General features: G+C 41.0%; 3 protein-coding genes and 2 long non-coding RNA genes across 9 annotated transcripts; 4 read left to right on the plus strand and 1 right to left on the minus strand.

The window, feature by feature from the left end:
- The first annotated feature begins 773 nt into the window (after positions 1-773).
- Positions 774-13062, plus strand: cct3 (chaperonin containing TCP1, subunit 3 (gamma)). Its single transcript, XM_077506837.1, has 14 exons — positions 774-937; positions 2781-2842; positions 2929-2979; positions 3062-3124; positions 3193-3289; positions 4522-4639; positions 4706-4892; positions 6059-6208; positions 9865-9997; positions 10061-10142; positions 11241-11421; positions 11493-11738; positions 12729-12860; positions 12933-13062. Exons 1-14 carry the CDS (start codon positions 910-912, stop codon positions 13023-13025), a joined length of 1623 nt encoding a protein of 540 aa, XP_077362963.1. The 5' UTR covers positions 774-909; the 3' UTR covers positions 13026-13062.
- On the plus strand, positions 6567-9779 carry LOC144007311 (uncharacterized). The gene is made up of 3 exons (XR_013280146.1): positions 6567-7053; positions 7423-7509; positions 7591-9779. It is a non-coding gene; the product is annotated as an uncharacterized LOC144007311 (long non-coding RNA).
- Positions 13063-13714: 652 nt separating the features above from the next.
- LOC144007310 (glycosylated lysosomal membrane protein-like) lies at positions 13715-16368 on the plus strand. Its single transcript, XM_077506838.1, has 6 exons — positions 13715-13868; positions 14244-14507; positions 14677-14835; positions 14915-15136; positions 15222-15505; positions 15811-16368. The coding sequence occupies exons 1-6, from the start codon at positions 13779-13781 to the stop codon at positions 15986-15988; spliced, it is 1197 nt and encodes a 398-aa protein (XP_077362964.1). The 5' UTR covers positions 13715-13778; the 3' UTR covers positions 15989-16368.
- A 4296-nt stretch (positions 16369-20664) lies between these two features.
- Positions 20665-23130, plus strand: LOC144007593 (uncharacterized). Of its 3 annotated transcripts, XM_077507352.1 has the most exons (15): positions 20665-20799; positions 20966-21075; positions 21256-21289; positions 21378-21417; positions 21493-21533; positions 21598-21678; positions 21742-21779; positions 21871-21929; positions 22157-22225; positions 22300-22347; positions 22447-22495; positions 22572-22634; positions 22696-22785; positions 22852-22925; positions 23007-23130. In XM_077507352.1, exons 1-6 carry the CDS (start codon positions 20716-20718, stop codon positions 21667-21669), a joined length of 381 nt encoding a protein of 126 aa, XP_077363478.1. In that variant the 5' UTR covers positions 20665-20715; the 3' UTR covers positions 21670-21678; positions 21742-21779; positions 21871-21929; positions 22157-22225; positions 22300-22347; positions 22447-22495; positions 22572-22634; positions 22696-22785; positions 22852-22925; positions 23007-23130. The 3 variants fall into 3 exon arrangements, with proteins under 3 accessions (XP_077363478.1, XP_077363475.1, XP_077363476.1); XM_077507349.1 differs by having other exon boundaries at positions 21871-22225; XM_077507350.1 differs by lacking the exons at positions 22447-22495; positions 22572-22634; positions 22696-22785; positions 22852-22925; positions 23007-23130 and having other exon boundaries at positions 21871-22225; positions 22300-22417.
- On the minus strand, positions 21779-27931 carry LOC144007595 (uncharacterized). 3 transcript variants are annotated; one of them, XR_013280236.1, is made up of 8 exons: positions 25673-27931; positions 24033-24090; positions 22990-23098; positions 22720-22845; positions 22556-22631; positions 22273-22483; positions 22008-22062; positions 21779-21913 (listed from the first exon to the last, which is right to left on the minus strand). It is a non-coding gene; the product is annotated as an uncharacterized LOC144007595 (long non-coding RNA). The 3 variants fall into 3 exon arrangements; XR_013280237.1 differs by having other exon boundaries at positions 22273-22480; positions 22720-22875; XR_013280235.1 differs by having other exon boundaries at positions 22720-22875.
- Between the last annotated feature and the right edge of the window lie 54 nt (positions 27932-27985).

Here is a 27985-nt window from a genome sequence, read left to right on the forward strand (position 1 = left end):
TTTTTTTTTTTTTTTTTTTAAAGAAATCCAATTTGGCATTGTGGTCATGTTTCTTCCCTCCTTTTTTAAAAAAACAACAAAAAACACACCACGTTATAACGTGAACAATTTCTAATGTGATTAGTTTCACCTATTTTACAATAATAGGCTCTAGATAACGTGACAATATCAGAAAATCATGCAATATGCGATATGGTTGCTGAATATAACAATATCGCTATTATTATGATATTTAACAGGTATCTAAAGAAATGACATTCTTATCTCATGAATTAATGTTTTTTTTTCCAATACAAGTACCGATTTTCGGTACTTTTGTAATGGCGCTTTTTTATTTAATTTTGTTTATTTTATAAGTTTTATTAACTGATTAATTTATTTATTTGGTGGTACACATTTTAGTTAGCAGCTGACTGGCCAAATTCAGATAAAAGCATAAAAATCCATATGAAACATTAGATTTCTTTTGTGATATGCATAGTGCATGGCCCAATATATCTTTTTGATAAATTGTGAAACCTTATTTATAGAGCTAGTGACTTTTACTTGTAAGATGGAAAAATGATTTGTTTTGCCAATGCAAGAGTCAAATATAGCATTTTTACGTCAGGCAAACCTCATGAAAATCAGTTGCAAAATGGGAAAGTTGCGACTTTCAATCTCCACTTGTCCCTCCCAACATGGCCGCCGCATGGCTCAAAATGCATGGTCATGAGGCGGCAGAGTGGGGGTGACGTGATGGTCTCCCGTTGATTCGATTGGTGGAGATGTCCGTCGCTTACACTTGTCCCGCCCGCCCCTTTCTACAAGTCCCTCCCACTCCTGGAAGCTTCGATTCGCGTGGAGCGGTTGCCGGTCGACTCTGCGCTTTTGTCACTTTTTTTCTTCCGGCCTTCCTCTTCTTTCAAGATGTTCGGCCAACAGGTTCTCGTGCTCAGTGAGTAGACGCCTCATGGCGCCGCTTCTTCTTGTCTTAAAATCTCGTTCAAGGCGTCCGCTAACACCGAGTGGCCCGCCGCTCGGCTGGTCACACAAAAGCGCCCTGGCACGTGCCAAAGCAAGGCGACCGAGTGAGCGAGCTAACTGCTAGCATGCTAACTGTTAGCATGCGTCGATGCTAACCAGAGGCGGCGATAAATGTTCAGCGGGTCGGCCTGGCACTTGCGTCCATTTTAGGTTGACGACGTTGAGCCGCTTCTTGCCCGTACAAGTGAAACGGTCAAGCCACACCCTCGGCTCGCAGTCATCCCAACGTGTTAGCTTCTGCTAGCATTAGCATGTTCGGCTGCTCGTCTACGTCATTTAGCGCACATTGGCTCAAATTCCACACTTTAGTGAACTTTGGTCGAGCTGTTGAAATGTGTAGTGAGTATAATTTATCACAACGCGCCTTGAAAAAAAGTAGTGAAGAACAATAGTCATTTCACTGAGCGAGCAAATGAAGCAACATTAAAATCACGTGATCGGTATTGTTTGGCCGCCATGTTGGAGGTCGGCATCAGAGGGTAAGAGACTTGAAACGGGAAGTCAAGTCGTGTTCGCCTTCCTCTGGGTAGTTGACGGCTCACGTTTGTGTTACTTATGAGCACTTTCTGAACCACACCAAATGTAACAAGCGTTTTCTCATGCTGCTCAGCGTTCAAGCTTATTTTCAACAGAGAAGAAACAAACGTGGATGGATATTTTTTGTCTCCTTCTGGTTCCATTTTGGGCCTGGGAAACGGTTAAATCAGTCTTTCAATCAAACACTCAATAAGCACCTGAACATGTCCGCCAACATGGCGGATGTCTCGAGATGCCAGGGAAGGATAAAAGAGCGTGAATGTAGATCACAAGTGATGGGACAAAATTTTGGGGAATGCTGCATAAGTCATCATTTGAGCATGAGGGATAGACCGATTATTGGCGCTGATATTCAGCATTCTGACAAATATCGGCATCAGCCATTTTGAAGAATTATTTGGTTATATAAATAATAGCGACCCTTGTGAGGAATAAGTGGTCAAGATAATGGATGAAAAAAAAAAAGTGTTAAAAAAGGGGGGGGGGGGTCGGGAACTAATTATTTAAATTTTCATAGATGCTTCTGACCCTGGGAACTTCTGACCTTGAAATTAAAACTAAGATAGGTAAAATGAATACTTCAGATATTTTTTTTCTTTTTATTGTAGCAAACAATAGGGAGCTATTTACTTCACATTTTATTTCATTTTTCACTACTGCCACTGAAAGATTGTTCAACTTATTGCTTGGTCTTTAAAACAAAGATCTCTATTGATTTTTTTTTTTTTTTAATGAACCCTAAATTGTTCAATAAACATACACTTTAAAAAAATAAAATAAGAGCTGGAGTTTGATTGCACCCCCCCCAATATTTTCCCTTTTCAAGAAAATGAATATCGGCTCCAAATATCGGTTATCGGCGTCCTTGACTACTAATTGGTCTCGGTATTGGCCCTGAGAAAAAAACATATTGTGTATATTATGTATCTCTATTGAACATAGAAACACTTTATGAAACTGGAGTGTTGTATTTTGAAATTTGTTTTGCTAATTATTGTGAGAAATAAACACGATCAGTGTTGTCACATAAATTAATAGCCTTTGTTCTTGATGTAATATTTGATGAAAGGTATTTTGATAGCTTTCTTTCACAAGCGTGTATCAAGTGCAGCTTCTCAACCTTTGCACTAATCGGTAGCCACGAAGTAGCTGTCAGTTTTTTTCCAAAAGGTTGCTCTCCGTTGCATGTGTAAAGATCTGACTTGACTTGTCCTCAGATCAGAACGTGAAGAGAGAATCGGGGCGTAAAGTCCAGACAGGAAACATCAACGCAGCCAAGGTGAGTTTTTGTTTGTTTGCTTTGAATTTGTTTTGTTTTTTTTCGCGTCTGAGCTTTGACATGCTACTTGTTGAACGTCATTGCAGACCATCGCTGATGTCATCAGAACGTGTCTGGGCCCGCGGGCCATGATGAAGGTGAGCCGTCTGCTGACCGATTGGCCGTCGATGCTAATGCGAGTGGCGCTAACGTCGGCGGCGTGCATTTGTTTGTTTGCAGATGCTGCTGGACCCCACCGGCGGAATCGTCATGACCAACGACGGAAACGCCATCCTGCGCGAGGTGAGCCCCGCCTACAGGTGGACGCGTGTCGTGCGGTGCGTCTGTTGACCGTGTCTCCATGGCAACAGATCCAGGTGCAGCATCCCGCCGCGAAGTCCATGATTGAGATCAGTCGCACGCAGGACGAAGAAGTGGGAGATGGAACCACGTCTGTCATCATCTTGGGTGAGGATCTGCTGACGTGTTTGAGGCCTTCAAACCATTTGATTGATCAATCTGATGACGACTTGATGGCGCTGCAAGTTGGTTATTTGCCAACAGCGTCTTTTGCCATCAACAACATGGAGCAAGCAATGACGCTCGTTGGACGCAGCAAACGACCAGCATTGCCTCATTTTGGTTGGTTGGTTGTTTGGGCCTGATGTCGGTTGTATTTGGCAGGAAAAAAATCCAAGAACTGTCTCATCAGCTGATGAATTAAAAAAAAAAAAAATGCCAAAATTAAATTTAAAAAAAAGCCTAAATAAATGACTAAAAGTGGAAAAAAATGTAATAAAAAAAAAAAGTAATAAAAAAAAAAAACAGAAAAAAAATATATCTATGTCTCCACATACACACAAGATTAAATTAGTGCGTTAATTTCAAGTTCCTTTAACGCCACTAATTTTATTAATAGATGATTAATTACTGCCTCTTACTTGGAAAGTCTGTCGTGGGGGGATTCCAATCTCCACGCAGCAGACAGATCCATGTCAAAATTTAGCAGTAATAAATGTAATAATAATGCATATATTTGTGGAGACTGGACTCTAGTTGTATTTTACAATTTTAAAAATGTGCCGAATTTCATTTCAAAAGGTTAAAGATTATAATCTTCAACATATTAGAGCACTGAGCTGTCACCGTCTTACATATTATTATCATTATTTTTAGGAATTATACTTTTATTATTCATATTTTATTTTTTATTAATTATTTATGATTATTGTTTTTATATTATATCTATTTTTCTACTTTGATGTTTACAAGAGCGTGAAAACTTCGAAAAAAATATTTTATTGTACATTTAAAAGAGATATATTCTTTGTTTCTCTGCTTTTTGTTTGTATGTTTATATGTTCAATATATATATTTGTTCTTTTTTTCCGGACAATGCACATTAGTCGACCTAGCAAAAAAGTCATCCGCGTAAGTATTGCTCATATTGGAATCGCTTTGGTCTTACTTCCTCACCGTCCTCTCCGGGTGGAACTCCTCACCCCTCCCCTCTCTGCTCAGCTGAGCAGGCCACTTCCAAATTTCAAAAGGTGTCTCGTTTTGGCGACTGCGAGCGGCCAATCATATTGCAGTAAACAAAAACCAGGCCGAAGCGCGAATCGGCCCATGCCGACAACCAACCGAAAGCAAACTCGGGCGCCATCTTGACACACTCGCTGGCATGTGTGTGCGTGTGGCAGCTGGCGAGATGCTGTCGGTGGCGGAGCAGTTCCTGGAGCAGCAGATGCATCCCACCGTCGTCATCGGCGCCTACAGGAAAGCCCTGGACGACATGCTGGAAACCTTGAAGGAGATCAGGTAAGACGCACGCACGCACGCACGCACCGGACCTCCGGTTGACCTCTGCCCCCTCCCGTCGGTCAGCGTGCCCGTGGACACGTCGGACCGCGCCTCCATGCTGAAGATCGTCCACTCGGCCATCAACACCAAAGCGCTGAGCCGCTGGTCGGAGCTGGCGTGCGGCATGGCGCTGGACGCCGTGGTTACCGTGGAGACGGACGACAACGGACGCAAGGAGATCGACATCAAGAAGTACGCCAAAGTGGAGAAGGTACAAGTTCATTTCCTCAACAAAAATATTCTTGTCGACACGCATGTTTCACCGGATGAAAATTATGCTACACTAAAACTCTAACAATAACTGGGACTAAATCACGATGCATTTTTGTCGACTACATTTTTAAAATTAGTCTTAGTTTTAGTTATTTAATAAATGCTTTGTTTTAGTTAAAGTATTAGTTTTAGTTTAAAAAAAAAGTTTTACATGTGCACACTATTTAAATAAACAGCGTGGGAATGATGTCATCAGAAGGTGTATTTCTATTGGCTGTTGCGAGATGACATCACTTCCTTGTGACACACTTTCAAACGTCAAGGCTCATGCATTCAATTAATTACCAAAGACTAAAACGGGGGACATTTTTGCCAGTTAGTTTTTTATTTTAACTCATTTCCTGTCATAAACATATAAATGCGTTCTATTTTAAATATTACCATGCTCCCAGAGACGTATTTATACGTTATGTTTATTTTATTTTATTTTTTTATGCTAGAGCATACAGAAGACTTTGATGCAGCCTCTGAACTGAAGAGAATGATTGATGCAATGGTAGTTATTACAAAAACGGCAAGCAGGTGGCAGCAGTATAAGAGATCAACCATGTTGCAACAAGCTCTGTTTGACACTGTTTTCACCAGGAATGTAAATAATGATGAATCTTAGCTATATTCTAATGCTAATTGCCGCAAAACGGATACAGATAGAAATATACATTTTTTTCCCTGATGAAACAAGAGACTCTAATCTTTCTTTTGGTAGGTTCCACGTTTTGAAAGCAATAGAACACAGCCTTGTGCCAAAATGAGTCCCAATCCAGTAAAACAGCTGGGAGCCAAAGGGGGTTGCTTCAGTCAAAATGGCTGCCAGTCAATCAGTTTAATTTTATTTTGTTAACTACTTTTTTTTTTTTTTTTTTTTTTTAAGTTAACTCAAATAACCTTTGTCCTGACTAAAACGAGTAGATGAATAAAATGTTTTTTTTTCTTGGACTAAAATAAAGACTAAAATGCTCGATTTTATAGTGGAGTCAATAAAAATGTGCCGAGGTTGACGAACTGTGATTAAAAACTAACAAGTGACTGAAAGTGAGACGAAATGTAAAAAAATGTCAAGAGAAAATGAAGAGTGACGTGTGCAGTTACCGTGTCTTGCTGCAGGTTCCGGGCGGCATCATCGAGGACTCGTGCGTGCTGAGGGGCGTGATGGTCAACAAGGACGTGACGCACCCGCGCATGCGCCGCCTCATCAAGGAGCCGCGCATCGTCCTGCTCGACTGCTCGCTCGAGTACAAGAAGGGCGAGAGCCAGGTGAGACGAAACGAGACGTCCGCCCCCATCCCAACACCATATGCAAATCGGACACCCGTTCTTGATTTGGCAGTAAAATGGAGTTGCGTGTGAAAAAAAACAAAAAGAAAAGTTGAAGCAGCAAAAGCACGTGATTTAAGGACAAACAATAGTCGTCGAGTTCCGCTCTTACGCTAGCGATGGAACCCCAATTTCCCATTCAAGTCCAAATAATTTGCATTAAAAAAAATCAGCTCAGGACTCGTCAAAATCAAGGGAGTTGGAATCGGTTGCTGCTACTGGGGAAAAAAAAAAAAAGTTTATATGTGAGGGCCATTTTCAGCAGTCAAAAATTCATTTTCATGTACAATAAATCCGCCCCCCCCCCCCCTCCTACGTGCAGTCAACTGAAAGTGACATCACCTGTGCTGAGGAAGTAGGTAACGACCAATAGGTCGCTTGCACATCGTAATGCATCATGGGAGTTTTTCCTTCGGGCGCCATATTGGGTGTCCGCCGGTTCACAAGGTACACTCGCGAGTTACACGGTAGAGCTTATCAACCTGATGTAATTTTCGCAGTATTTTCACGATTTACCGAAAGATCAAAAACAACGATACAGGCAGAAGGTGTCTCTGTGTGGCGGGATTGATCCTAATTACGTCCTGACCAAGGGTGATTTTTTTTTTGACGGAGAAAGCTTGCTGGCCAAATGTGACATCTCTGGACATCTTTCCCTACCTCGTGTTGACAACATGCTCCATAACACGCCAACAAATCCCTGGAGGCTTACAATTATTTTGTAAGCGGGTGGATACAGAGTGTAAACTTTAACATCGCATCAGAAGAAACGGTTGCTGTTGCACGTAAGTAAACCACATGGTGTTGGTAATTCTGCACACAAAAATGTTGATTTGTTCTCAGGCTTCCTGTTATCATTGTGTTTACATGCACAGCTAGGTTTACCTGATGTGGTTTTTCTAACAATTTTATAACAGGCAAATATGGCAGAGCGTATAAGAATAAAAAGTAACCATGCACAGCCTCCCCGTGGCTTAATTAAATTTAATGCTACCCTTTCACTAGTTACATGTTACTTAATCAACTTATTCTAAATGGTTAAGGTTAACCACTCTCAGAGGACGTATTTTTAGGTTCAGTTTCCAGTACAATAAAACGTGTTCATGGTAACTACTGATCATACTGACAGCTTTTCTTATGATCTCACGGTTAAGGAGGCTGTCACAACACCCAATTTCTGTCTGGTGCCAGATGGCAACAATTCCCATCACTTGTCACGACAACACCAATAGTATTACCAGGTATGTATGGCTTTACTTTTTGTAGTTTCTTATTTAATTCTATGTTTCATATTTTCATTACAATGTTTGTAATATTTTCAGATTCAGGCACAGATGAGTTTAACTGGACGGACTTCTGCGACTTTGTGGTGTGGACAAAGTGTGATTGAGCGAGTCCACCCAGATCGCTCGTTTTGGCCAGTTGGAAAAGCCAGAGGTTTTTTTTCCCAAAATCCCCTCCTTACCTGAACTGCTCGGGAGAGCATTTACTAGATCAGCAGTGGACTTCCAGTGTTCCTGCTCAGCCGCTGTCACCTACCACTTGCTCATGTACTTCAAAGATGTGGAATAAAGTAGTTTTTTGTGCTGCAGCAGATTGTAAAATCAAATGATATCACTTGAAGTGTGCCAATCTAGACTGCCAAAAGGACAGTAGTTTTGTGACAAGTGTGAAACAAGGATTATTGGGAAAACTGAAACACAGTACTGGTACTTGTCTTACATTAAACAAATTTAAAAGAGAGCAACTTTTTCCTCTGTAGATAGTATAATGAAAGTCATTGCGTACCCCATCAACATTACATCATACCGTCATCTCAGGATGGTAGGCACCTGTGCTAAAATAAATACATTAATTAACAGTTCAATTTTTAACCCTGAAATTACTACATCTAATCATTATTCACTTCATTTTTTGTGCTTTTAGAAATAATAGAGATTTATGCCATTACTTTAAGAGGGACCATATTGCACATTGAGTCAAATCCTGTCATTTGTATTATGTATAGCTTTGTAAACAAACCCAACAATAGAATTTGTATAATCGCTGCCTTTATTAGCGCCAAACAAACAGTCGCATGTTGTCCTCCTCCAATGCTTTGATGCTCGCCTTCGTTTCCATCATGTCATTGGCAATCAAGTCGGTGTGGCATGAGATCCCTAAAGAAAAAAATAAAGAAAAAATCACAAACAAATACGGTACCAGTAATAGGTTTAATATAGTAAAGTAGTATAGTTTTTTTGTCAGTGTAAAAGAAATGTACACATTTTGTTGCATTTTTTAATGTATGAACATTGCTACAGGCAAATACTTATTTCTATAAACACTTCCAAATGTCTCTAAAATATAAGGTGCGTGTACACACACAAACAAACACATACATTCACTCATGCATACAATATATCATGTAATGAATTCTGAGTGGCATACCAGAGTCAATGATGTCAGCAATACTTGAGGGTACAGGTTACTGGAGCCATCTGGCTGCATAACTGCAACAATCTCTGCCACTTCGAGTCGTCTTTTCTTTGCTTGTCTCTCCTGTGCACGTTCATATCTTGGCACCGACTGGGCTGAGACATAGATGTTGTAACTTGGGACCCAACTTTAATGTTGGAGCCCAGTCGGGATGATTGGACAGAAAAACGGGCGCAGGGCGACCTGTTAAAATAAACAAATATATAAACAAATAAAATATGGAAAGACTGGTTATTTTACCGCAGTAGGGTGGCCGTGAATAAGTTCTTTAGCATGATGTGTAGGCTACCGGGGGTCTGTTTTCTTGCATCACCCCCGGGGGTCTGTTTTCTTGCATCAGCCCCTTCTGTCTCTTTTTTTTTTCCCAAGTTTACATTTTGCCACCAAAAAACATGTTATCGGCATTAAAAGCCCAAGACTAATCAATCCAATTTCAGCAGTAAACGCTTTGCACTGGCACTACTTGGGTGAAAATGTTCGATGTTAGCTTTCGGCTAACGTCCGCTAGCCAGCTTGTACTACCGAACTTGCTTGCTCATGAATCCAAAACATAAGCAACTTGCCCATATATGGGCGGTCGAAACGTTATTAATCCTCATGCATTAAATAAAGGTAAACAAGCTTACCGCTCACAAAGTGATGGCTGCACACACGAGCCCAAAGTAACGACTTCCCTCCGGAGTCCGCACTCCTCTGTCTCCAGGCCCTGGTTCCTAATTATTTTCGGAATTCGGAAAAAAGACCGACCATTTTCCCCCTTGGCTTTGTTCGAACAGCCAACGATGCAGCAACAATGTACCATTTTAAACGCAGAAAACAAACGTGATAGATACGTGTTAGACCGAATCGCTACGTAAATGGAGGCCACCCAGCATGGCGACTACGAGAAATCCGAGGCGGAAGTGACGACACGTGCAAGCGACCTATCGCAGCTCACCTGTTTCCTGTGTTTGGTCAGCAAACCAAGTCGTGATTCGTTACCTGCTTCCTCAGCGCAGGTGATGTCATCTTCAGTCGACTGCAAGTGGCAAAAAGTGACTTTTGAAAAGGGACAAATCGTTGTGGGTAAAATGGTTCCTGCTGCAAATGTCGGAATGAGTCGCTTCCGTTTTGCGCAGACGGACATCGAGATCAGCAAGGAGGAGGACTTTGCGCGGATCCTGCAGATGGAGGAGGAGCACGTCCAGCAGATGTGCGAGGACATCATCCGACTCAAACCCGACCTGGTTTTCACCGAGAAGGGGATCTCAGGTGGGTGAGCGAGCGCATTCCTCTTACGGGGGTCGTGACCTTGTGGCTCCGCCCCCTCCTCAGACCTGGCTCAGCACTACCTGGTGAAGGCCAACATTAGCGCCATTCGCCGCGTCAGGAAGACGGACAACAACCGCATCGCCAGGTAACAACTCTTTTTCAAACTTTGTCTTCCTTTTAGTCCACTTTTAATCACGCTCGTCAATCTCATTTAGGAAGCTTTTAGTTGACTACAAAGCCAGCGTTTTAGTCGTTATTTTAGTCCAAGAAAACTTTTTTTTTTTTTAACCGTGAATCCACCTCCTGTCTGTCTCGTGTGTTTGTGCATGTTGCACTTGCTAGCTGCAGATTTGAAAGGGGGCGTGTCACATGACAAATTCCGGGGTTTTTCCTGTGTGCAAAACCTCCACCTAATTTGCTCGCCACCTTCAGCCTGAGCAACCGAAATCGCTCGACACAGTCCTCCAGCCATGTTGTTTGAGCTCGTTTTTGAACTGCAGTTGCAGTGTTGCACCATTATGGAGGCGCTATATCAACAGCTGTGCACCACAAAGACCCGAAGAAAATGCCCCCCCCCCCCCCCCCTTTTTATTTTTATTTTGTTGTACCAAAGAAGAAACTGATCACAAGAGAAACCGTTGCACACGCCCACTTCCTTGTTGCAACAACAGCTACTGATAGCAAAATGCCAATACCACTTTTCAACAAAATTGATTATAAAGAAAGACTGACATATCCCAAATATATAATTTTTCCTTAAAATTGTCTGAAATTAATGGCAACTTTTTAGTTCCTGATGGTACAATGGCTACAGGAGGGTGGCCGATGATGGTATCTGTTGCCGCATCGAGTACCGATGCCTGATATCGGCGGTCACCCATCATAGTCAGGATAATAGCACCGCTGCCTGGAGTTGAGCCAGGAAAACGACTGGATGTGCAGACAGAATTTTACAAAATGGTATCATATTCCTCTCGTCTTTGTTCATGAACTAAAATGTCCGTACATTTGAGTCCAGTTTTTATTCATTTTTATTTATTCTAATGTTATCATTTTCGTCTTGTCTTCATTAGTCGATGAAAATCCAGACTGATTTAGTCCCAATTATTATTTCTTAATGAGGATTTTAGTCCGGTCTAGTTTTCATCCGGTGAGAAATGTTGATGAAATTGTTTTGTAGTTTTTGTTGACAAAATTAGCGATAGCGTCAGTCAGTCAGTCAGCGTTGGGTCGTGTCCGTCAGGGCGTGCGGCGCGCGCATCGTCAGCCGCACGGACGAGCTGCGCGAGGACGACGTGGGCACGGGGGCGGGTCTCTTCGAGGTGAAGAAGATCGGCGACGAGTACTTCGCCTTCATCACCGAGTGCAAGGAACCCAAAGCCTGCACCGTCCTGCTCCGAGGAGCCAGCAAGGAGATTCTGGCGGTGAGCTCCGCCCCTTCGCCGTCGTCCGCAAAACGAGTCTTTATTTATTTATTTCCCCCGCCTGTGCGCAGGAGGTGGAGCGCAATCTTCAGGACGCCATGCAGGTGTGTCGCAACGTGATGCTGGAGCCTTCGCTGCTGCCGGGGGGCGGGGCCGTGGAGATGGCCGTCTCCAAGCGTCTGATGGAGCGCTCGCGCGCGCTGGTGGGCGTGGAGCAGTGGCCGTATCGCGCCGTGGCCCAGGCCCTGGAGGTCATCCCGCGCACGCTCATCCAGAACTGCGGCGCCTCCGCCATCCGGGTGCTCACCTCGCTCAGGGTACGCACGCACGCACGCACGCACGCCTTCGGGTCTGTGTGGAGGATCAAAACTACCAAAATTCAAGATAAATAAAGGACTAAAAGTGAAAGATATAGAAATATAGTAATCAAAAATGTATGCAAAAAAAATAGATATATATACATCCCTAAATAAATACAAAAACGAGATTAAAAAAAATAAATGATTAAAAGATAAAAATATCTAATTAAAAAAATTATGCAAAAAAGGAAACAGCAAAAAAACAAGAGAATAAAATACTCCAAAAATAAATACACAAATAAAAAAGAAAGATTCAAAACAGATATAAAAATATATAATTCAAAAATGAATGCAAAAAAAAATATATCCCTAAATAAATAAAAAAACAAGATTCAAAAAGTAAAAATAAATGCAAACATAAATGTATAAATAGAATTAAATATCAATCAAATAAAAACGCTGTGCTCTCAATTATTAATTTATTTATTTATTTTTGTGCTGCAGATGCTCTGCCAGGTGAAAATGTTTTTCAAATGAGGGGGCGGTCCTAAGCGTGTCTTGGGTTGGGCTCTGCCCTTGCATATTTAATTCTATTTATTCATTTATTTCTGTATTTATTTTGGCATTTATTTTTATTTTTTGAATCTTGTTTTTAATTTTTGTATTTTTTACATTTATTTAGGATATATATATATATATATATATATATATATTTTATTTCCCTTTATCTTTAATTTTTTTAGTTATTTTTTTTTGGTATCGTTTTTGTTTTCACTTTTAGTCATCTCTTTCGTTATTGTTTTTGAATGTTGTCAGTTGTGGTCTTCCATATAAGTCGGCCCGAGGCAATCGAACACTGCAAGACAATCGACCATGAAGCCAAACGAAACCAAATTGGATTGATGTCGCACGTTGACAACAGCCGCTCCAAGTTAGCAAGAAGCCATCAATATTTTCTGACTGACTGACTGACTGATTTTCTTTCCATTTGTGTATTTGCCACCTCAGGCCAAGCACACGGCGCAGGACGGCATCTCGTGGGGCGTGGACGGCGAGACGGGTTGCCTGTGCGACATGGCCGCCGCCGGCATCTGCGAGCCGCTGGCCGTCAAGGCGCAGACGTACAAGACGGCCGTGGAGGTGAGAGCCGACTCGTCCGCCCGCCGTTTGCCTGCCGCCCGCCGTTCTCACCCGCTTTTCTCTCCTCCGCAGACGGCCATCTTGTTGCTGCGCATCGACGACATCGTGTCGGGTCACAAGAAGAAAGACAAGGAGCAGGCTGTGGGAGGGCCGGGCGCCGAGTAAATACAAGCGCAACCCCTCAATAAAGTTACAAATCCAAGACTGGCTTTCTTTCTTTCCATGTTGTGTTGCTCGGCAAACAATTCCAGTATTTGGAGTTTGCCAGCAATACGTTCCGAATTTCAGCTCATTTCAAAGGTGAAATGTTTCCCAACTTTGCTTTGGATTGTCTACTGTAAGGAGATTTTTTATTTTTTTTTAAGTGAAATAGCTCAACATAAAAAAAATCGCCATTCCTATGTTTAATTTAAAAAAAAAAAAAAAAAAAAGCATGCGAGGGGGAATAAGTTTACCACAAAAAAAAAAAACCGAAATATTTCCATATATTGCTGGTCTTGATATCCTTATGGTTACAATTCTTACAGTTATAATTCTTATAATAAAATATACAGGTTTCCTCCTGGACTACACCATGTATTTAAGGCAAATTGTAAAATGTCTGAAGTCCTCTTGTTTATGTTTAATAAATTTAAAACAGCATAAATCATGTTGTTTCTACTAAGTACTGTCTGAAATGTTCTCCAATTTGGATACTGTAAAAATGTATCGGATCGTCTGCCGAGAAACGTTTCGTGGGAGGAGCAATATGGCGGCTTCGCGACCTCAAAAGTCTGCCTAGCGGCTATCCAGTCATATTATAGATCAGTGACAGACTCTTACGTCACGTGACGGGCGAGAGTTCTTATAGAGGCGTGGCTTGTTAGGTCAGCTGATCGCTTCTCCTAAACTCACGTGATTAAACCACACACAACAAACATGGCGGCCGCGAGGCTCCAGTGGGACGCTTGGCTCCTGTTGGTCTTTTCGACAGTTTGTTCGCTGGCTGCCGCTTCGTTCACCAGAAATGTAAGAAACGCTTTTGTCTCGAGCGACTCGAAAAACATTTACGTACTCACACCGCGTCAACATTTTGTCTCGAGCGACTCGGATGAAACGTTTCTACTTGAATCACGTGACGTCAACAGTTTGTCGCGTGTTTACACGATTGAGTTATTTTTTGTATGACGTGGAGAAGTCCGTCATTTGATTGGTGAATGCTTGTCACGTGTGTGACGAGATTGCGTGACGATTTTTTGGGGATAAATGATGACGTCATATTTTGTCTGGAGTTCATGACGAAGGCCACTCACGGCGACATGCAGCCATCTTACGTTGCCACTGTGGCTGCCGCTATATCTTACTATTTACTCTATGACTTGGTGAATGTTTGCTCCTCACCAGCTGTCCGTGGAGTTGAACCCGGGCTCGCCGGCCCCGCCCCCCGGCGGCGACCTCCTTCACGTGAGAGCGCTTGGGGACGCAGACACGCTGCACTTCCTCTTCTGCAGCCAGGGGGCGCCCGCGCTGCTCCTGGTCCGCACGAACGTCACCTCGTCCCGCGTCTGGGTCGACTGGCCGCGCTTCTTGAGCGGCAACTCCAGCGGCAGCCTGCGGGTGGAGCCAGCGAGCAGCGTTGTGTCCAGCACTGCGCTCATCTTTAGCCGAGTAAGTCACAAATGTCTTTCTCGAGAGGCTGAAATTGCAACATTTGGGACAATTTCACGCTTAAAAAATGGCTCCAAACAATTACTCGATGTATGAAATAGGTGATTGATAATGATTAGTTGTCGATGAATATTTTGAAACCGCTCATAATATGCACTTGTAATGTCAGCTGTTGGAGTACGATGACGTGAACAACACAGCAGAAATGCCCTTTGACCTTTTCCCACCTTACCGGCTGCGCGACGACGTCAGGTGGTCGGCGATGGAGCTGTCGGGGGCGTCGGCCCGGCTGTGCGGGGGCGTGGCCGGAGGTTCCGTTTGTCTGCACGTACGTACGCGCGCACGCCGAGACCGCCGTCGGTTGCACTTGCCGGTGTGACGTCATCGGTTTGTTTTCGGATGGGCAGCTGTCGGTGTTTGGGCGGGAGGGGCGGGACGAGACGTGGCCCCGCCTCCTGCACACGGCCAACTCCTCGCAGGTGTCGGTGCGGCTGGACGGCCTGCGGCCCAGGTCGGCCCGGTCGCGCTTTGTTCTGGAGCTGCGGGCGGCCGTGGGCGGAGCCTACCCGCTGGACGCCGTTCGGGTCCGGCGCTCCATCGATGACGAGTTCACGCCGTCCATCTTCAAGGTCGGAAAAAGTTTTACCTACCTTGAAGGAGTAGGTTTTTTTTCTGATTGATCTCGGCTGAAAGTGTCGACCTTTGCCCTGTCAGGTGTCGGAGTGGACGTCGGCAGTCGGCGACGGCGGCGGCGGCGGCTTCGTCCAGTGGAAGCAGGTGGCGTACCGACGTCCGGCGCCGACGTTGGAGGACGCGTCGCCGTGCCGCCACTCGGACCCGCGCCGGCCCGCCGGACGGGCCTTGGCGGAGGCCGGCGGGCTGGCGTTGGCCTTCTTGGGCGGCGGCGGCGACGCTGGCGAGGACGGCGTCCTGGCAATCAACGTCAGCTTCGGCGTGGCGGGGGAAGCCTTCTACAACCACACCCGCTTCCTCACATGGTTGGTTCCCAGACGGACAATTTTTAATTTTTTTTAGTTTCTCGTTTTCAGAACGTCATCAAATGTGGAAAGAAAACAAAATTGATCCTGAACGGAATACTTTGATCGAGGCCGCTTTCCGGCCTGTCTTAGCTGTTTCCCTCCTCCAACACAGCTGATTCGAATGATCAAGCTTGCGGATGAGCCGATCATTCCAATCAGCTGTGTTGGAGGAGGGAAACGCCTCAAGCAGGCCGGACTGAGGAACAGAGTTTGCGTGCTCGCAAATTGTCAAACTAAGTCGTTTTGTTGTTGTTTTTGGTCAGGACGACGCTGGTGGGCGTCGGCATCCCCCCCGCCGACGCCTTCTCCCCGCTGGTGGCGGCCATCATGGCGGCGGGCCTGGGCGCTCCGCTCGCCATCCTGCTGATGGGCGGAGTCTACGTGTGCCTGCGCAAGAGACGGGCGGCGGCCTCGGCAGGCAACTACCAGCCCATCAACTGACCAATCACAACGCACAAACTTATCTTTTGGCCTCTTTTAATCTTCTTAATGTTTCAACTTTAGATTATTTTTTTTTAAATTTATTTAATACAAATAAAATGATCGTGTTGATCCAGCCAAACTGTTTGGTCGAATGGAAAAGCAACACTCTTGCAGTGCTGACGACAGGCCAGCGGGCGGCGCTAGCGCACAACAAGGGGAAGAATTTGATTGGTGGATTGACGTCAAGCCTTCAGCGACAGGTACGGCAAGATGGCGGCCGACCGCACGTCAGCGAGGTGAGCACACCAGCCAATGTTTGGCTCATTCATGTAATCATGAGTTTATTCTTTTACGGCTTATTTTTTTACAATCAAACAATAAAAATGGTGGAAATGGAAGATTTCGTTTACGTTTTATTTGGATCACCAGATGGCGCTCATAAGCTAAAATTTTCTCTGTTGGCTCATTTGGAGGACAAAAAAAAAATACATTGAAATAACACAATCGAAAGTATCAAAATAAAAATAAAAAATACACATCATGAAAATGCAAAATAAAGACACAAATACAAACCTGTAAAAGAATAAATGAACAAAATTAAAAAAGTAAATCGCTAATATATATTTTTTTTAAAAACGAGTTTCAAAAGGTCATCTGCGATTAATGTAGTTTTGGCGCCCTCTTGTGGTCACGTAGAAATAGTATCAAAATGGGAACAACAACATGCAAGAAATGGCCCAAAATGCCAAATTAAATAGAAAAAAAAGGGAAAAGACGAAAAAATACTAACCCGTAAAAGAATATGTGGACAAAATGAAGAAAAAAAAAAGTATATCGATAATTAAAAAAAAAAAAAAAAAGGCGAGTTTCAACAGCGTCTTTGCGATTCATGTAGTGTTGGCGCCCTCTTGTGGTCACGTAGAAATAAAATGTATCAAAATGGAAACGACAACATGCAAGAAATGGCACAAAATGCCAAATTAAATAGAAAAAAAAGGGAAAAGATGAAAAAATACTAACCCATAAAAGAATATGTGGACCAAATGAAGGAGAAGAAAGTATATCGATAATTTAAAAAAAAAAAAAAAAAAGGCGAGTTTCAACAGCGTCTTTGCGATTCATGTAGTGTTGGCGCCCTCTTGTGGTCACGTAGAAATAAAATGTATCAAAATGGAAACAACAACATGCAAGAAATGGCACAAAATGCCAAATTAAATAGAAAAAAAGGGAAAAGAGGAAATACTAACCCGTAAAAGAATATGTGGACAAATTGAAGAAAAAAAAAAGTATATCGATAATTAAAAAAAAAAAAAAAAAGGCGAGTTTCAACAGCGTCTTTGCGATTCATGTAATGTTGGCGCCCTCTTGTGGTCACGTAGAAATAAAATGTATCAAAATGGAAACAACAACATGCAAGAAATGGCACAAAATGCCAAATTAAATAGAAAAAAAAGGGAAAAGATGAAAAAATACTAACCCATAAAAGAATATGTGGACCAAATGAAGGAGAAGAAAGTATATCGATAATTTAAAAAAAAAAAAAAAAAGGCGAGTTTCAACAGCGTCTTTGCGATTCATGTAGTGTTGGCGCCCTCTTGTGGTCACGTAGAAATAAAATGTATCAAAATGGAAACAACAACATGCAAGAAATGGCACAAAATGCCAAATTAAATAGGAAAAAAAAGGGAAAAAATGAAAAAATACTAACCCATAAAAGAATATGTGGACAAAATGAAGAAAAAATAAGTATATCGCTAATTTAAAAAAAAAAGAAAAAAAAAGCGAGTTTCAACAGCGTCTTTGCGATTCATGTAGTGTTGGCGCCCTCTTGTGGTCACGTAGAAATAAAATGTATCAAAATGGAAACAACAACATGCAAGAAATGGCACAAAATGCCAAATTAAATAGAAAAAAAGGGAAAAGATGAAAAAATACTAACCCGTAAAAGAATATGTGTACAAATTGAAGAAAAAAAAAAGTATATCGATAATTAAAAAAAAAAAAAAAAAAGGCGAGTTTCAACAGCGTCTTTGCGATTCATGTAGTGTTGGCGCCCTCTTGTGGTCACGTAGAAATAAAATGTATGAAAATGGAAACAACATGCAAGAAATGGCACAAAATGCCAAATTAAATAGAAAAAAAGGGAAAAGATGAAAAAATACTAACCCATAAAAGAATATGTGGACCAAATGAAGGAGAAGAAAGTATATCGATAATTTAAAAAAAAAAAAAAAAAGGCGAGTTTCAACAGCGTCTTTGCGATTCATGTAGTGTTGGCGCCCTCTTGTGGTCACGTAGAAATAAAATGTATCAAAATGGAAACAACAACATGCAAGAAATGGCACAAAATGCCAAATTAAATAGAAAAAAAAGGGAAAAAATGAAAAAAATACTAACCCATAAAAGAATATGTGGACAAAATGAAGAAAAAATAAGTATATCGCTAATTTAAAAAAAAAAAAAAAAAGCGAGTTTCAACAGCGTCTTTGCGATTCATGTAATGTTGGCGCCCTCTTGTGGTCACGTAGAAATAAAATGTATCAAAATGGAAACAACATGCAAGAAATGGCACAAAATGCCAAATTAAATAGGAAAAAAAAGGGAAAAGACGAAAAAATACTAACCCATAGAAGAATATGTGGACAAAATGAAGGAAAAAAAAGTATATCGATAATTTAAAAAAAAAAAAAAAAAGGCGAGTTTCAACAGCGTCTTTGCGATTCATGTAGTGTTGGCGCCCTCTTGTGGTCACGTAGAAATAAAATGTATCAAAATGGAAACAACAACATGCAAGAAATGGCACAAAATGCCAAATTAAATAGAAAAAAATGGAAAAGACGAAAAAATACTAACCCATAAAAGAATATGTGGACAAAATGAAGAAAAAAAAAGTATATCGCTAATTTAAAAAAAAAAAAAAAAAAAAGCGAGTTTCAACAGCGTCTTTGCGATTCATGTAGTGTTGGCGCCCTCTTGTGGTCACGTAGAAATAAAATGTATCAAAATGGAAACAACAAAATGCAAGAAATGGCACAAAATGCCAAATTAAATAGAAAAAAATGGAAAAGACGAAAAAATACTAACCCATAAAAGAATATGTGGACAAAATGAAGAAAAAAAAAGTATATCGCTAATTTAAAAAAAAAAAAAAAAAAAAGCGAGTTTCAACAGCGTCTTTGCGATTCATGTAGTGTTGGCGCCCTCTTGTGGTCACGTAGAAATAAAACTAAACTCAACTCAAGTTTCTTGATTTAGCGCTTTCAAACAGAACAATACAAAGTATCAAATTGAAAACAACAAAAGCAAAGAAATTGCATGAAAAATGCAAAATTAAATGGAAAAGGGAAAAGACAAAAAAAAATTCAAGCCTGTAAAAGAATATGTGGATAAAATGAAGAGAAAAAAAGTAGATCGCTAATGTTAAAAAAAATATATATCGAGTTTCAAAAGGGCCTTTGCGATTAATGTAATGTTGGCGCCCTCTTGTGGTCACGTACGTCAACGGGCCAACTTGAAGTCCTTTGAAAACTGCACGCTCAATTTGAGGGGAAGAAAATCGAAACTTTCGAACATTCCCAACAGTGAAAACGTAAAGCAACGTCACTGCGCGTTCCAAGCTACTTTTTGAATAATGAATTGAATCGTGTGGTCCTTATATAAAATGAGTACTTTTATCGAAAAACAAAATGTGTGTTTGTGTGAGGAAAATCACATAAAAGATCACACAAAATTAGCAGTTGCTTCGTTCAAAATAAATATATCGAGTTATATTTTATTAGTGTGTATAAAATGCCCCCATCACACAAATCAACTGCATTATATTTTCTCAACATGTTATTTGATTGAGTGTGCATTTGTCCCTAATGTAGTGTCCCCCTGCAGAGAACGTGGTACTTCCGGGTTGTCCGCTGTGAGACCACCACATGACGACAAGGCAGCCAGCGACCCCGCCCACAAGTGTCCCCACATTTGGTCCCGGGGTTCACTTCGACTTTCTGGAGGGAAATAAAAGTACAATATCGTGAATTGAGCTTTGTTTCTCCTAATAAAGCACAAGTAACAAACTCCACTGCCTCTTTCCTTCAATTCATAAAGACGAGCCCCCTGTGGCTTGACAATGAAAAGCATGACAAATATGCTCACATCAAGTCATGGCAAAGTTTACAATTGAAATATTGGCCTGTACTATTTGTATGGAAGACATAGCAGTGTCCAGCTGAGATAGGCGCCAGCACCCCCCGCGACATAAGCGGTCAAGAAAATGGGTGGATGGACATAGCAGTGCTAATGTGGAAGCTATTTTTTTTTTTCAGTGAATGGGCAATAAAATGTTTCAAATGGATAAGGCAGGACAAGTTTAGTCATGGAGGTGAACTTTACATTTTGACTTTGCTAAATATTCACTTTGATGGCGACAGGAGACACAAGCACGGAGTCGAAGTCATGTGGAATGTTAAATATGAGCGTCACTTTATCACTTGAAATACCAAAGGAAAAGTCGCCGCGACTCGGACAAAGTGGCCGAGCGGTAAAAACCTTGCCTGGTGTGTAGACGACCACGGTTCGATCCCCGGTACCGACAATTTACAATTCAAAAGTGGGCAAGAGCAAGAATCGAACCCGAGCTTGCTGATGCACTGGCAAAGTCATTTACCACTCGGCCATCGAGAAGTGAAAATATTCGCTCGTTTGGTCGTATTTAAGTGTTGATTGGCACATTTACCGCTACGTCACTCTACTGCTTGATGAATATAACCTCCCAAAAAATTTGTTCGTCAGAACTGTTGGCCGAGTGGTTAACGATGATGTCTCCGGACCAGGCGACCCGGGTACGAAATCCCGACGCGTCTTTTATAAATCACTTTGAACGAATCCCTCTCGCTTTCTCAACGCAACATAGCTCACTTTCTGCGTGTTTATATGTTAAATAAAAGTCTTATTTTGTTTTTTGACTTATTTTTTCCTCGTGACGTCACCACCGGAAACCTATTTAAGGCGGAAGAAACGCGCCAGTCGTTCTTTCTCACCTCAGACAGCATCGCGTCGTCTTCGTCCTCCTGCTGCTCCGCACGAATTTCCACAAGATCGTCCAACACTTTGACCAGGTGAGTGTTCGCTATTTTAACTTTTTCAAATTCACTGCTTTTGCTCCCTTTTAACGCGATGCAGCACTTTTGGCGTGCTTGCATCTTGCTAACACGTTTGCGCCAGCGTTGCTACTTAAAATGCTAAACATGTTAAACTGCACTAAAACGCCCTCGTTTTTGTCTCTCACCTTTTTTCAGTTTCACGACGAAGGCAAGGGCCGTTTTCCGGAAGGTAAGTAGACACAAATGTAACATTTACACGGACTGAATCGAGCAGATTAACATGCATGCATGATAATTGTCTAATTGTTTGTCTACAGGTGGGAATCTTCAAATGGAGCCTAAAATGGCCGACTTGCTGTGCGTTTCAACTTTGATTCACAAGCAAACCAGTTTGTATCACGTGTTTCTAATTTGTCTCATTTCTGTCCACAGGTTTGTATCTTCAACACAACGGCCAGATTGACTGCAAAAAGGTGGAATTTGTGCGTTTTTAAACTAAATCAAATATCAGGTTGTTTGATTCTTACTTGTCTACAGGCTCCAAAATGGCTGCCTTGCTTTCGTTTGAGGTGTGGCTTCATGAGATGTTTGCAGTTCTCCTCCTGCTAAACATTTGAGGTAAGATGAACTATCTTATAAGGTTGTTTAAAATGCTTACACCAACGTTGTCGTTTCTTTCAGGCCAGCAGCTGCAAGTCGTTGTGGAAGAGTCGTCACTGGTGAAATAAACACGTTCACAAGAGTGCAGAATTTGTTTGACACCTTTATTTCAGCATATGATTGAACCTTGACCCTCTTGCGTCACTCCAGGCACAACGACCTTGGCCCAAAAAATCTGGACGAAATGACAGAGCTGTGGAACAAGACTGGTAAGAAGTCGGCAAAACCTGCAAGAACTCGGCCTCAAGGACCAGGATTGTGGAAGTCTGCTCAACAAGCTACTTTACCTTCTGGCGTGTTCTTGTGGTGCTGAAGAGCCTGATTGACGCAGCAGGGCTCCACCTGTGCAAATCAAACTTGTCTTTGTCAAAAGGTTTGGACCTGTTGCAAACATTTCACTTGATCAATCCAGTTTTTTTTTACTTTCAAATTCTAGATGGCGCTGGTGCAGTCGATGGGGAAAAACACTACCAACTTGTGTCCAACATGAATACCAACGGATGATGTAAGCTCTAAAGAAATTTGCCAATTAACCTTTGAAAGTGCACTCACCTGCGCCTTTTTTTTTCTTTGCATCAGCATGGCACCTGTCAGAGCATCTGCAATCAAGACAACTGGTTGCAGATGGTGCTCAAAACTGCCTCCATTTTCAATGTTTGTTTAAAATAAAAGAAAATAAATAATTTTGTTGACTGGTCCCTTGCTTGTGTTGTGCACGTTTGTCAGTCCTCTTCACAGGTGTGCCAACATGCTTGACGAGCTGCTGCAACACAAGGTTAATTATGTAAAAAAAAAAAAAGTGATTGTGTGCTTGCCATGGTGTCCACTTGCTTACATGTTGGTTGTTTCAGATTTCGCTGCCGGAATTCTCCAAGGTGAAAGCAGACTGATTGATTGGAAGTCGTCCTCAGCTGGTAAGAGAAGACAAGTTTCATTTCAGCTTTCAATTGTCTCACTTTAAATTTTTGTGTCCAGTGTGGAGGACGACTGACGGTTTACCTGTTCACATCCAAAGTTGGACAAGCATGCCCACAAGTTCAGATTTTCTGATTTCGCATCCACAAGGTAAATGTTGACACGCTTCATTGCACAATCATGGCAACTTGAACTCCTCCCCTTTTTTTCCTGTAGGCAGCAAGGAAGGTGATGAGCTTCCTGAAAATGCAGCAGTGTGGAAACAAAGTTGCAGAAAACAACTTGTCTTGGTAAGTTTCATGACCCAATTTTTTTTTTTTCTGCACTACAAGGTGACTTAACTTTGTGACTCACTTTGTTTTCTTTCTTAGGTCCACCTTCTTGTTCCTGGCTGACTTGTTGACCACAAGTAGAACGTCATCCGACTTGTCGCTTTTGTTTGCTTTGTCATTTCATGTTTACTCTGCAACAAAATAAAGCTTGATTACAAAAGAACACTTCAACTCTTTGTCATTTTCAAACATCACAGAAACAACTTTAAAAAAATAAATTAAACTTAGACAAAAAAAAAAAACTTAAAAAAAAAAACTTAAAAAAATTCAGGAATTAAAAAAAAAAAAAAAAAAAAATTCCTGATTTTTTTTTTTTTTTTTTTCCGGATTTTTTTCCCCCTGGTTTTTTTTTTTTTTCTCCCCAGGATTTTTTTTTGTCAGATTGGGTGGGACAAGGCGGGAATACTGCTTGCTGATTGGCTGATAGCTCTGGAAGTGGGTGGAGCAATGAGGCTAAAGGGCTGTGATTGGTTAAAAAAGTGGGCGTGGCTCTGCAAAAAGAAGCGCTGTGATTGGTCAGTATAAATGGGCGTGGCTATAGAATTTTGAAGCGATGTGATTGGTCAGAATTGCAAAAGTTTGCAAAATCCTGCGTTGTGATTGGTCGGTTTGAGGTGGGCGTGGTTATGCAAATTTGAGCCGCTTGCTGATTGGTGGAGCCAAAATTGGGGCGGAGTTAGAGCTTTTGGAAGCCATTTTGAGTGTTGAGCTGAGAGTTGCACATCAGTCACGACAATGGACAAAACACTTTTTGTCTTTATGGTGATGAAAAGTGATGAAAATGTCACCATTTGGACAGCAAGTGACATCAATTTGACCATTTGGAGAGCAAAAGGGCCGAGTAAGATGAGATGACACATTTGTTTGGTGACTGCTGGCAAACTCTCACCTCAAGAACCTTTCACATGGCTTGTTCTGACGAACCAAAGCAGTTGAGGGCACATTGACGGATAAAATACAAAAGACGTCTGTTCAAGTTAACAAGTCATTTATTTTTAACAAAACCTTGACAACATTTCAGATGCTTTTTGCATGTGTGGAATCAACTCAGCTGAAGGAGCTCACCTGTCACCTGACTTCCTTCCACTGACACACGGACACCACATCCGACATCTGGCACGTGCTGGGATCAAAAGTAAGTGACAAGTTTGTGACATCGTCACACACCTTTTCAAATCACAAGTTCATTCAAAAACACAAAGAAAGGGGGAAAAAGACGGAGCTAACAGGTGGGCAAAAAATAAATCAATAAATAAATAAAAATAAAAAGTTGCTGAAAAGTGGCGGAGAAGCTTTTGGCAGACTGTCAGAGGAGTTTATTGTCCAAGCAAAAACTGGTCGTCAGGGCTAACGAGGCATGTCAAGTGAAAAGCAGTCATGTGACAGCACAAATGTCAACCTGACCAAAAATAGGCATGACATGTCAACGCTTCTCAAATGACACTTGAAAAGAAGGACAAACGAGCAGCCATGCCAAAAAAAAACATTTTTATTTTTATTTTTTTTTAATGAAGTGACTGATTTCTTTTTGAGAAAAGGTGTGAACTATGGGCAAGAAACAAAGAATAACACTTTGATCTATTTGAAAAGTGTGGTGTAAAACGGGCGATAAACTTTTTTTATTTTGTGGAAATAAGAGCAGGTTCAAATCAGTGTTTTTTTTTTTTTTTTTAATTGGAGGCAACGAGGAGTGCGATGCAAAATTGCTAAACACTGCCATCTTCAGGCCAGACAATGCAATTGCAGCTTTTGGAGTTGTCCATCGTTTGTAGAATATATCATGAACTCATCCTCACATCAAAAGTTTCTCCCGGCAGACGAAGCTAAACTGAATCCTGGATACATCTAACAATCACCTTGTGCTTCTTCTTTGATTCACTTTATGAACAATTTTAGCTCAGACAGCTATTTCTGAAGCAGGATCCTTTCCAACATGACGTCATGATACTACCAAGTCCATATATTCGCCGATATTATCAATTGTTTTGGAAATGTCAACATGTCATTTTTTTCTGTTTTCTTTTAGAAGAACTTACTTTAACAAAGATTTGGTTTTATTTGGGAAGAATGTTAGTTTTGGTTTTGTTGAAAGAAAGTGGAAAAAAAGCTAAGCAAATGCGTTTTTGGTTCATTTATTTATCATTTTTGGCAAAATTTCACATACATAAAGTGTACATTTCTGGAAATTAGGCCTTCCTTTACGAACTCAGGCTTTTATTTTCTGTCAATTAGATATTGTAAGCAATACAAAAAAAATGAAGACTGTTTCTGCTTTCATTAAATGTAACATATTTATTTCATTTCACATCTATTTTTAATTACCCCCGAGCGAAAGTATTGAATAAAGTATCATTTTTTATTTTATTTTTTTTTAAGGCTATATTATTAAATTTAAATCTCAATTGCATTTTCTGGCCAGAAGATGGCAATGTTTTCACAGTTTTGCTTTTCTTGTTGCCTACAGTTTCAAAAAAATAAATCAATACTGATTTGAACCTGCTGTCATTTGCACCAAATGAAAATGTCATGGAGTTTATCGCCTGTTTCACACTCCAAAACTACCACACTTTTCAAATACATCAAACTTTGATCTTGGTTTCTTATTGGCATGCTCAAGAGTACAGATTGAAGTCAACTGTGGCTACAGATGAAGAAAACTGGACGCTTCCATCTCGTCAAGCACACAACACTGCGTATGTACTCACAATCATCATGTGTCCAAATGCAGGTTGCCGTCTGTCTGTCTGTCCGCCCGTCTGTCTGTCTGTGGGCTGCTGAAAGCTCCCCCAGGCGGTCAATCATGCAGACAAAAACAAAAGAAAAGCAGTGAGTAAGATTCTCCTCCCTTTTCACATCCTGATAACAATCGGATGTCAACATGGCAAAATATGACAAACGCGTTCAAATTGGATGTCAACAGGCAACAAAGTGCTCCTCCATCATTCCTTCACCTTCACGACTGATTCCACAAATAAGAGTCTTAAAAATGGAAAATGATCTTGGAAAGATATTTTCCATCTCAAAACTATGAAACCTTTTTCCAAAAACAGTTTGACCTTGACAATATATGTCTTACAATATTTCAGACATACAAACTTGAATATCACATTCTTCAAATCTCTTATTTTAAATGATTTAATAATTGTGGTACACTTAACTTTTCTTCTCAGAATCAAGTGTTATATTTATCTTCATATATATATATTTTTTTAAATATATTCGATATGTTGAGTTTTATCCACTAACTGATCAGTCATCAGTCTTTTCAGCGTGCTGGACATATTTTATTTATTTATTATTATTTTTTATTTGTGTGTATGTGTGTCTTCCCTTCCACAAGGAATGGCTTCAACAAGATTTCAAGCTAAAAAAATGTCAAAGTGAAATATTCAGATTTTATATTGCAAGAGAAAAAAATTGACATGCTAAATATAAAACTCTTAATGATGGTTGCAACTAAGGGTAATAATCGATTAGTCGGTCCATTATTTTGGCAATTAATTGGATTAAATAAAAACTTTACATCCCTTTATTCCAAAGCAGGACTTTATTTGAATGCACAATAAATGGCTTATGATTACTGTAAAATCTTTTTTTTTTTTTTTATTGTTTAAAAAAAAAAAAAAAAAACACTGCCACAGCGGTGTCAAAATAGTCAAAATGTCAAAATAGTTTTGCTGGATTATTAATATTATTTTTATTATTATTATTATTATTTTTTTTACAACTGTGACAGTACAAATTTATAGGTCTGTAATTTGAAAATAAATGTTGATCTCCACTCTTATAAATCAGATGGGAAAAATAGCAGTTTTTAAAAAATGGTTACATAAGGAGGTTGCACTTTACATTTTACAATACCTGATATTAAAGCCATATCAATATTTAAACAGTTTGTATGTGGACTTTAAGGAAATTAAGAAGCGTTAAACAATTCATCACTTATGATGGTGGCGATGATGATGATGATGATGATGATGGTTCCTATTTAGTGAGACACGTTCAACGACTGGTCGCCTGTTGTCCGGGACGGTTCACGACCATCACGACGAAAGTCTAGCTTGTTAGAATTTTTGCTCGTCTTGACGCATAATGTGACATACCGACATCGTCGTCCGTTTGCTTCCATAGCAAATTGACCAATAGCGAAGGGAGCGAAACGTCAATCACACACTGAACAGAACTTTATAGCTCTTTTTATTTATGGATACATTTGTTTATTTATTCGTTTATGTATTTATTTATCCCCTGGATATTTCATGGGATGGGGCCAGACAGGTGCATCTAAAGCAGCGGTGTCAAACATAAGGCCCGCGGGCCGGATCAGGCCCGCAAAGGGGTTTAATCCGGCCCGCGAGATGATTTTGTAAAGTAAAAAAATAAAAAATAAAAAATTGTAATGCCCGACTAATAAATCAGCCGGCCACAATCCAAACATAAATTCGTAATCTCGCAAGCATTCCTCAGATGAGCAATGCAACTTGTACAAGGAAGAGTCATTATTTTACACACAACCTAAAGTTACGGTTTGTTTAAATTTTTCTGAAAAAAATAAAATAAAATCATAGACCGATAAACGTATAAATACGACACAAATTCAATTACTGGTAACACAAATACAAATTAGAAGAATTAACGTCCTTATATCTTCATTAACTGCGCCAGACATTGCATTCTGTGAACAATATATATGCAAAACAGGTCGATTTAACACATCCGGAACTCATACTGGCAAAGTGTTGCCGTGTTCCATTGGCATTCCTGTTACTTTTTTGGAACAATAGATTACAGCTGAGCTCCATAATTTAGGGCTGGTCCACAAATATCGAAAATCTGCGTAGAATTGATGGCAATTGTTTTTATGTTATATACCATTATTTTACTGATTCGGCCCACTTGGTCATATATTTTCCTCCATGTGGCCCCTGAGCTAATATGAGTTTGACACCCCTGATCTAAAGGGTGGGTGGGTGGGTGGGGGGGGGGGGGGGGGGGGGGGGGGGGGGGGGGTTCTGCGG

The sequence above is a fragment of the Festucalex cinctus genome, chromosome 19 (genome assembly GCF_051991245.1).
Source record: "Festucalex cinctus isolate MCC-2025b chromosome 19, RoL_Fcin_1.0, whole genome shotgun sequence".
Taxonomy (NCBI): domain Eukaryota; kingdom Metazoa; phylum Chordata; class Actinopteri; order Syngnathiformes; family Syngnathidae; genus Festucalex; species Festucalex cinctus.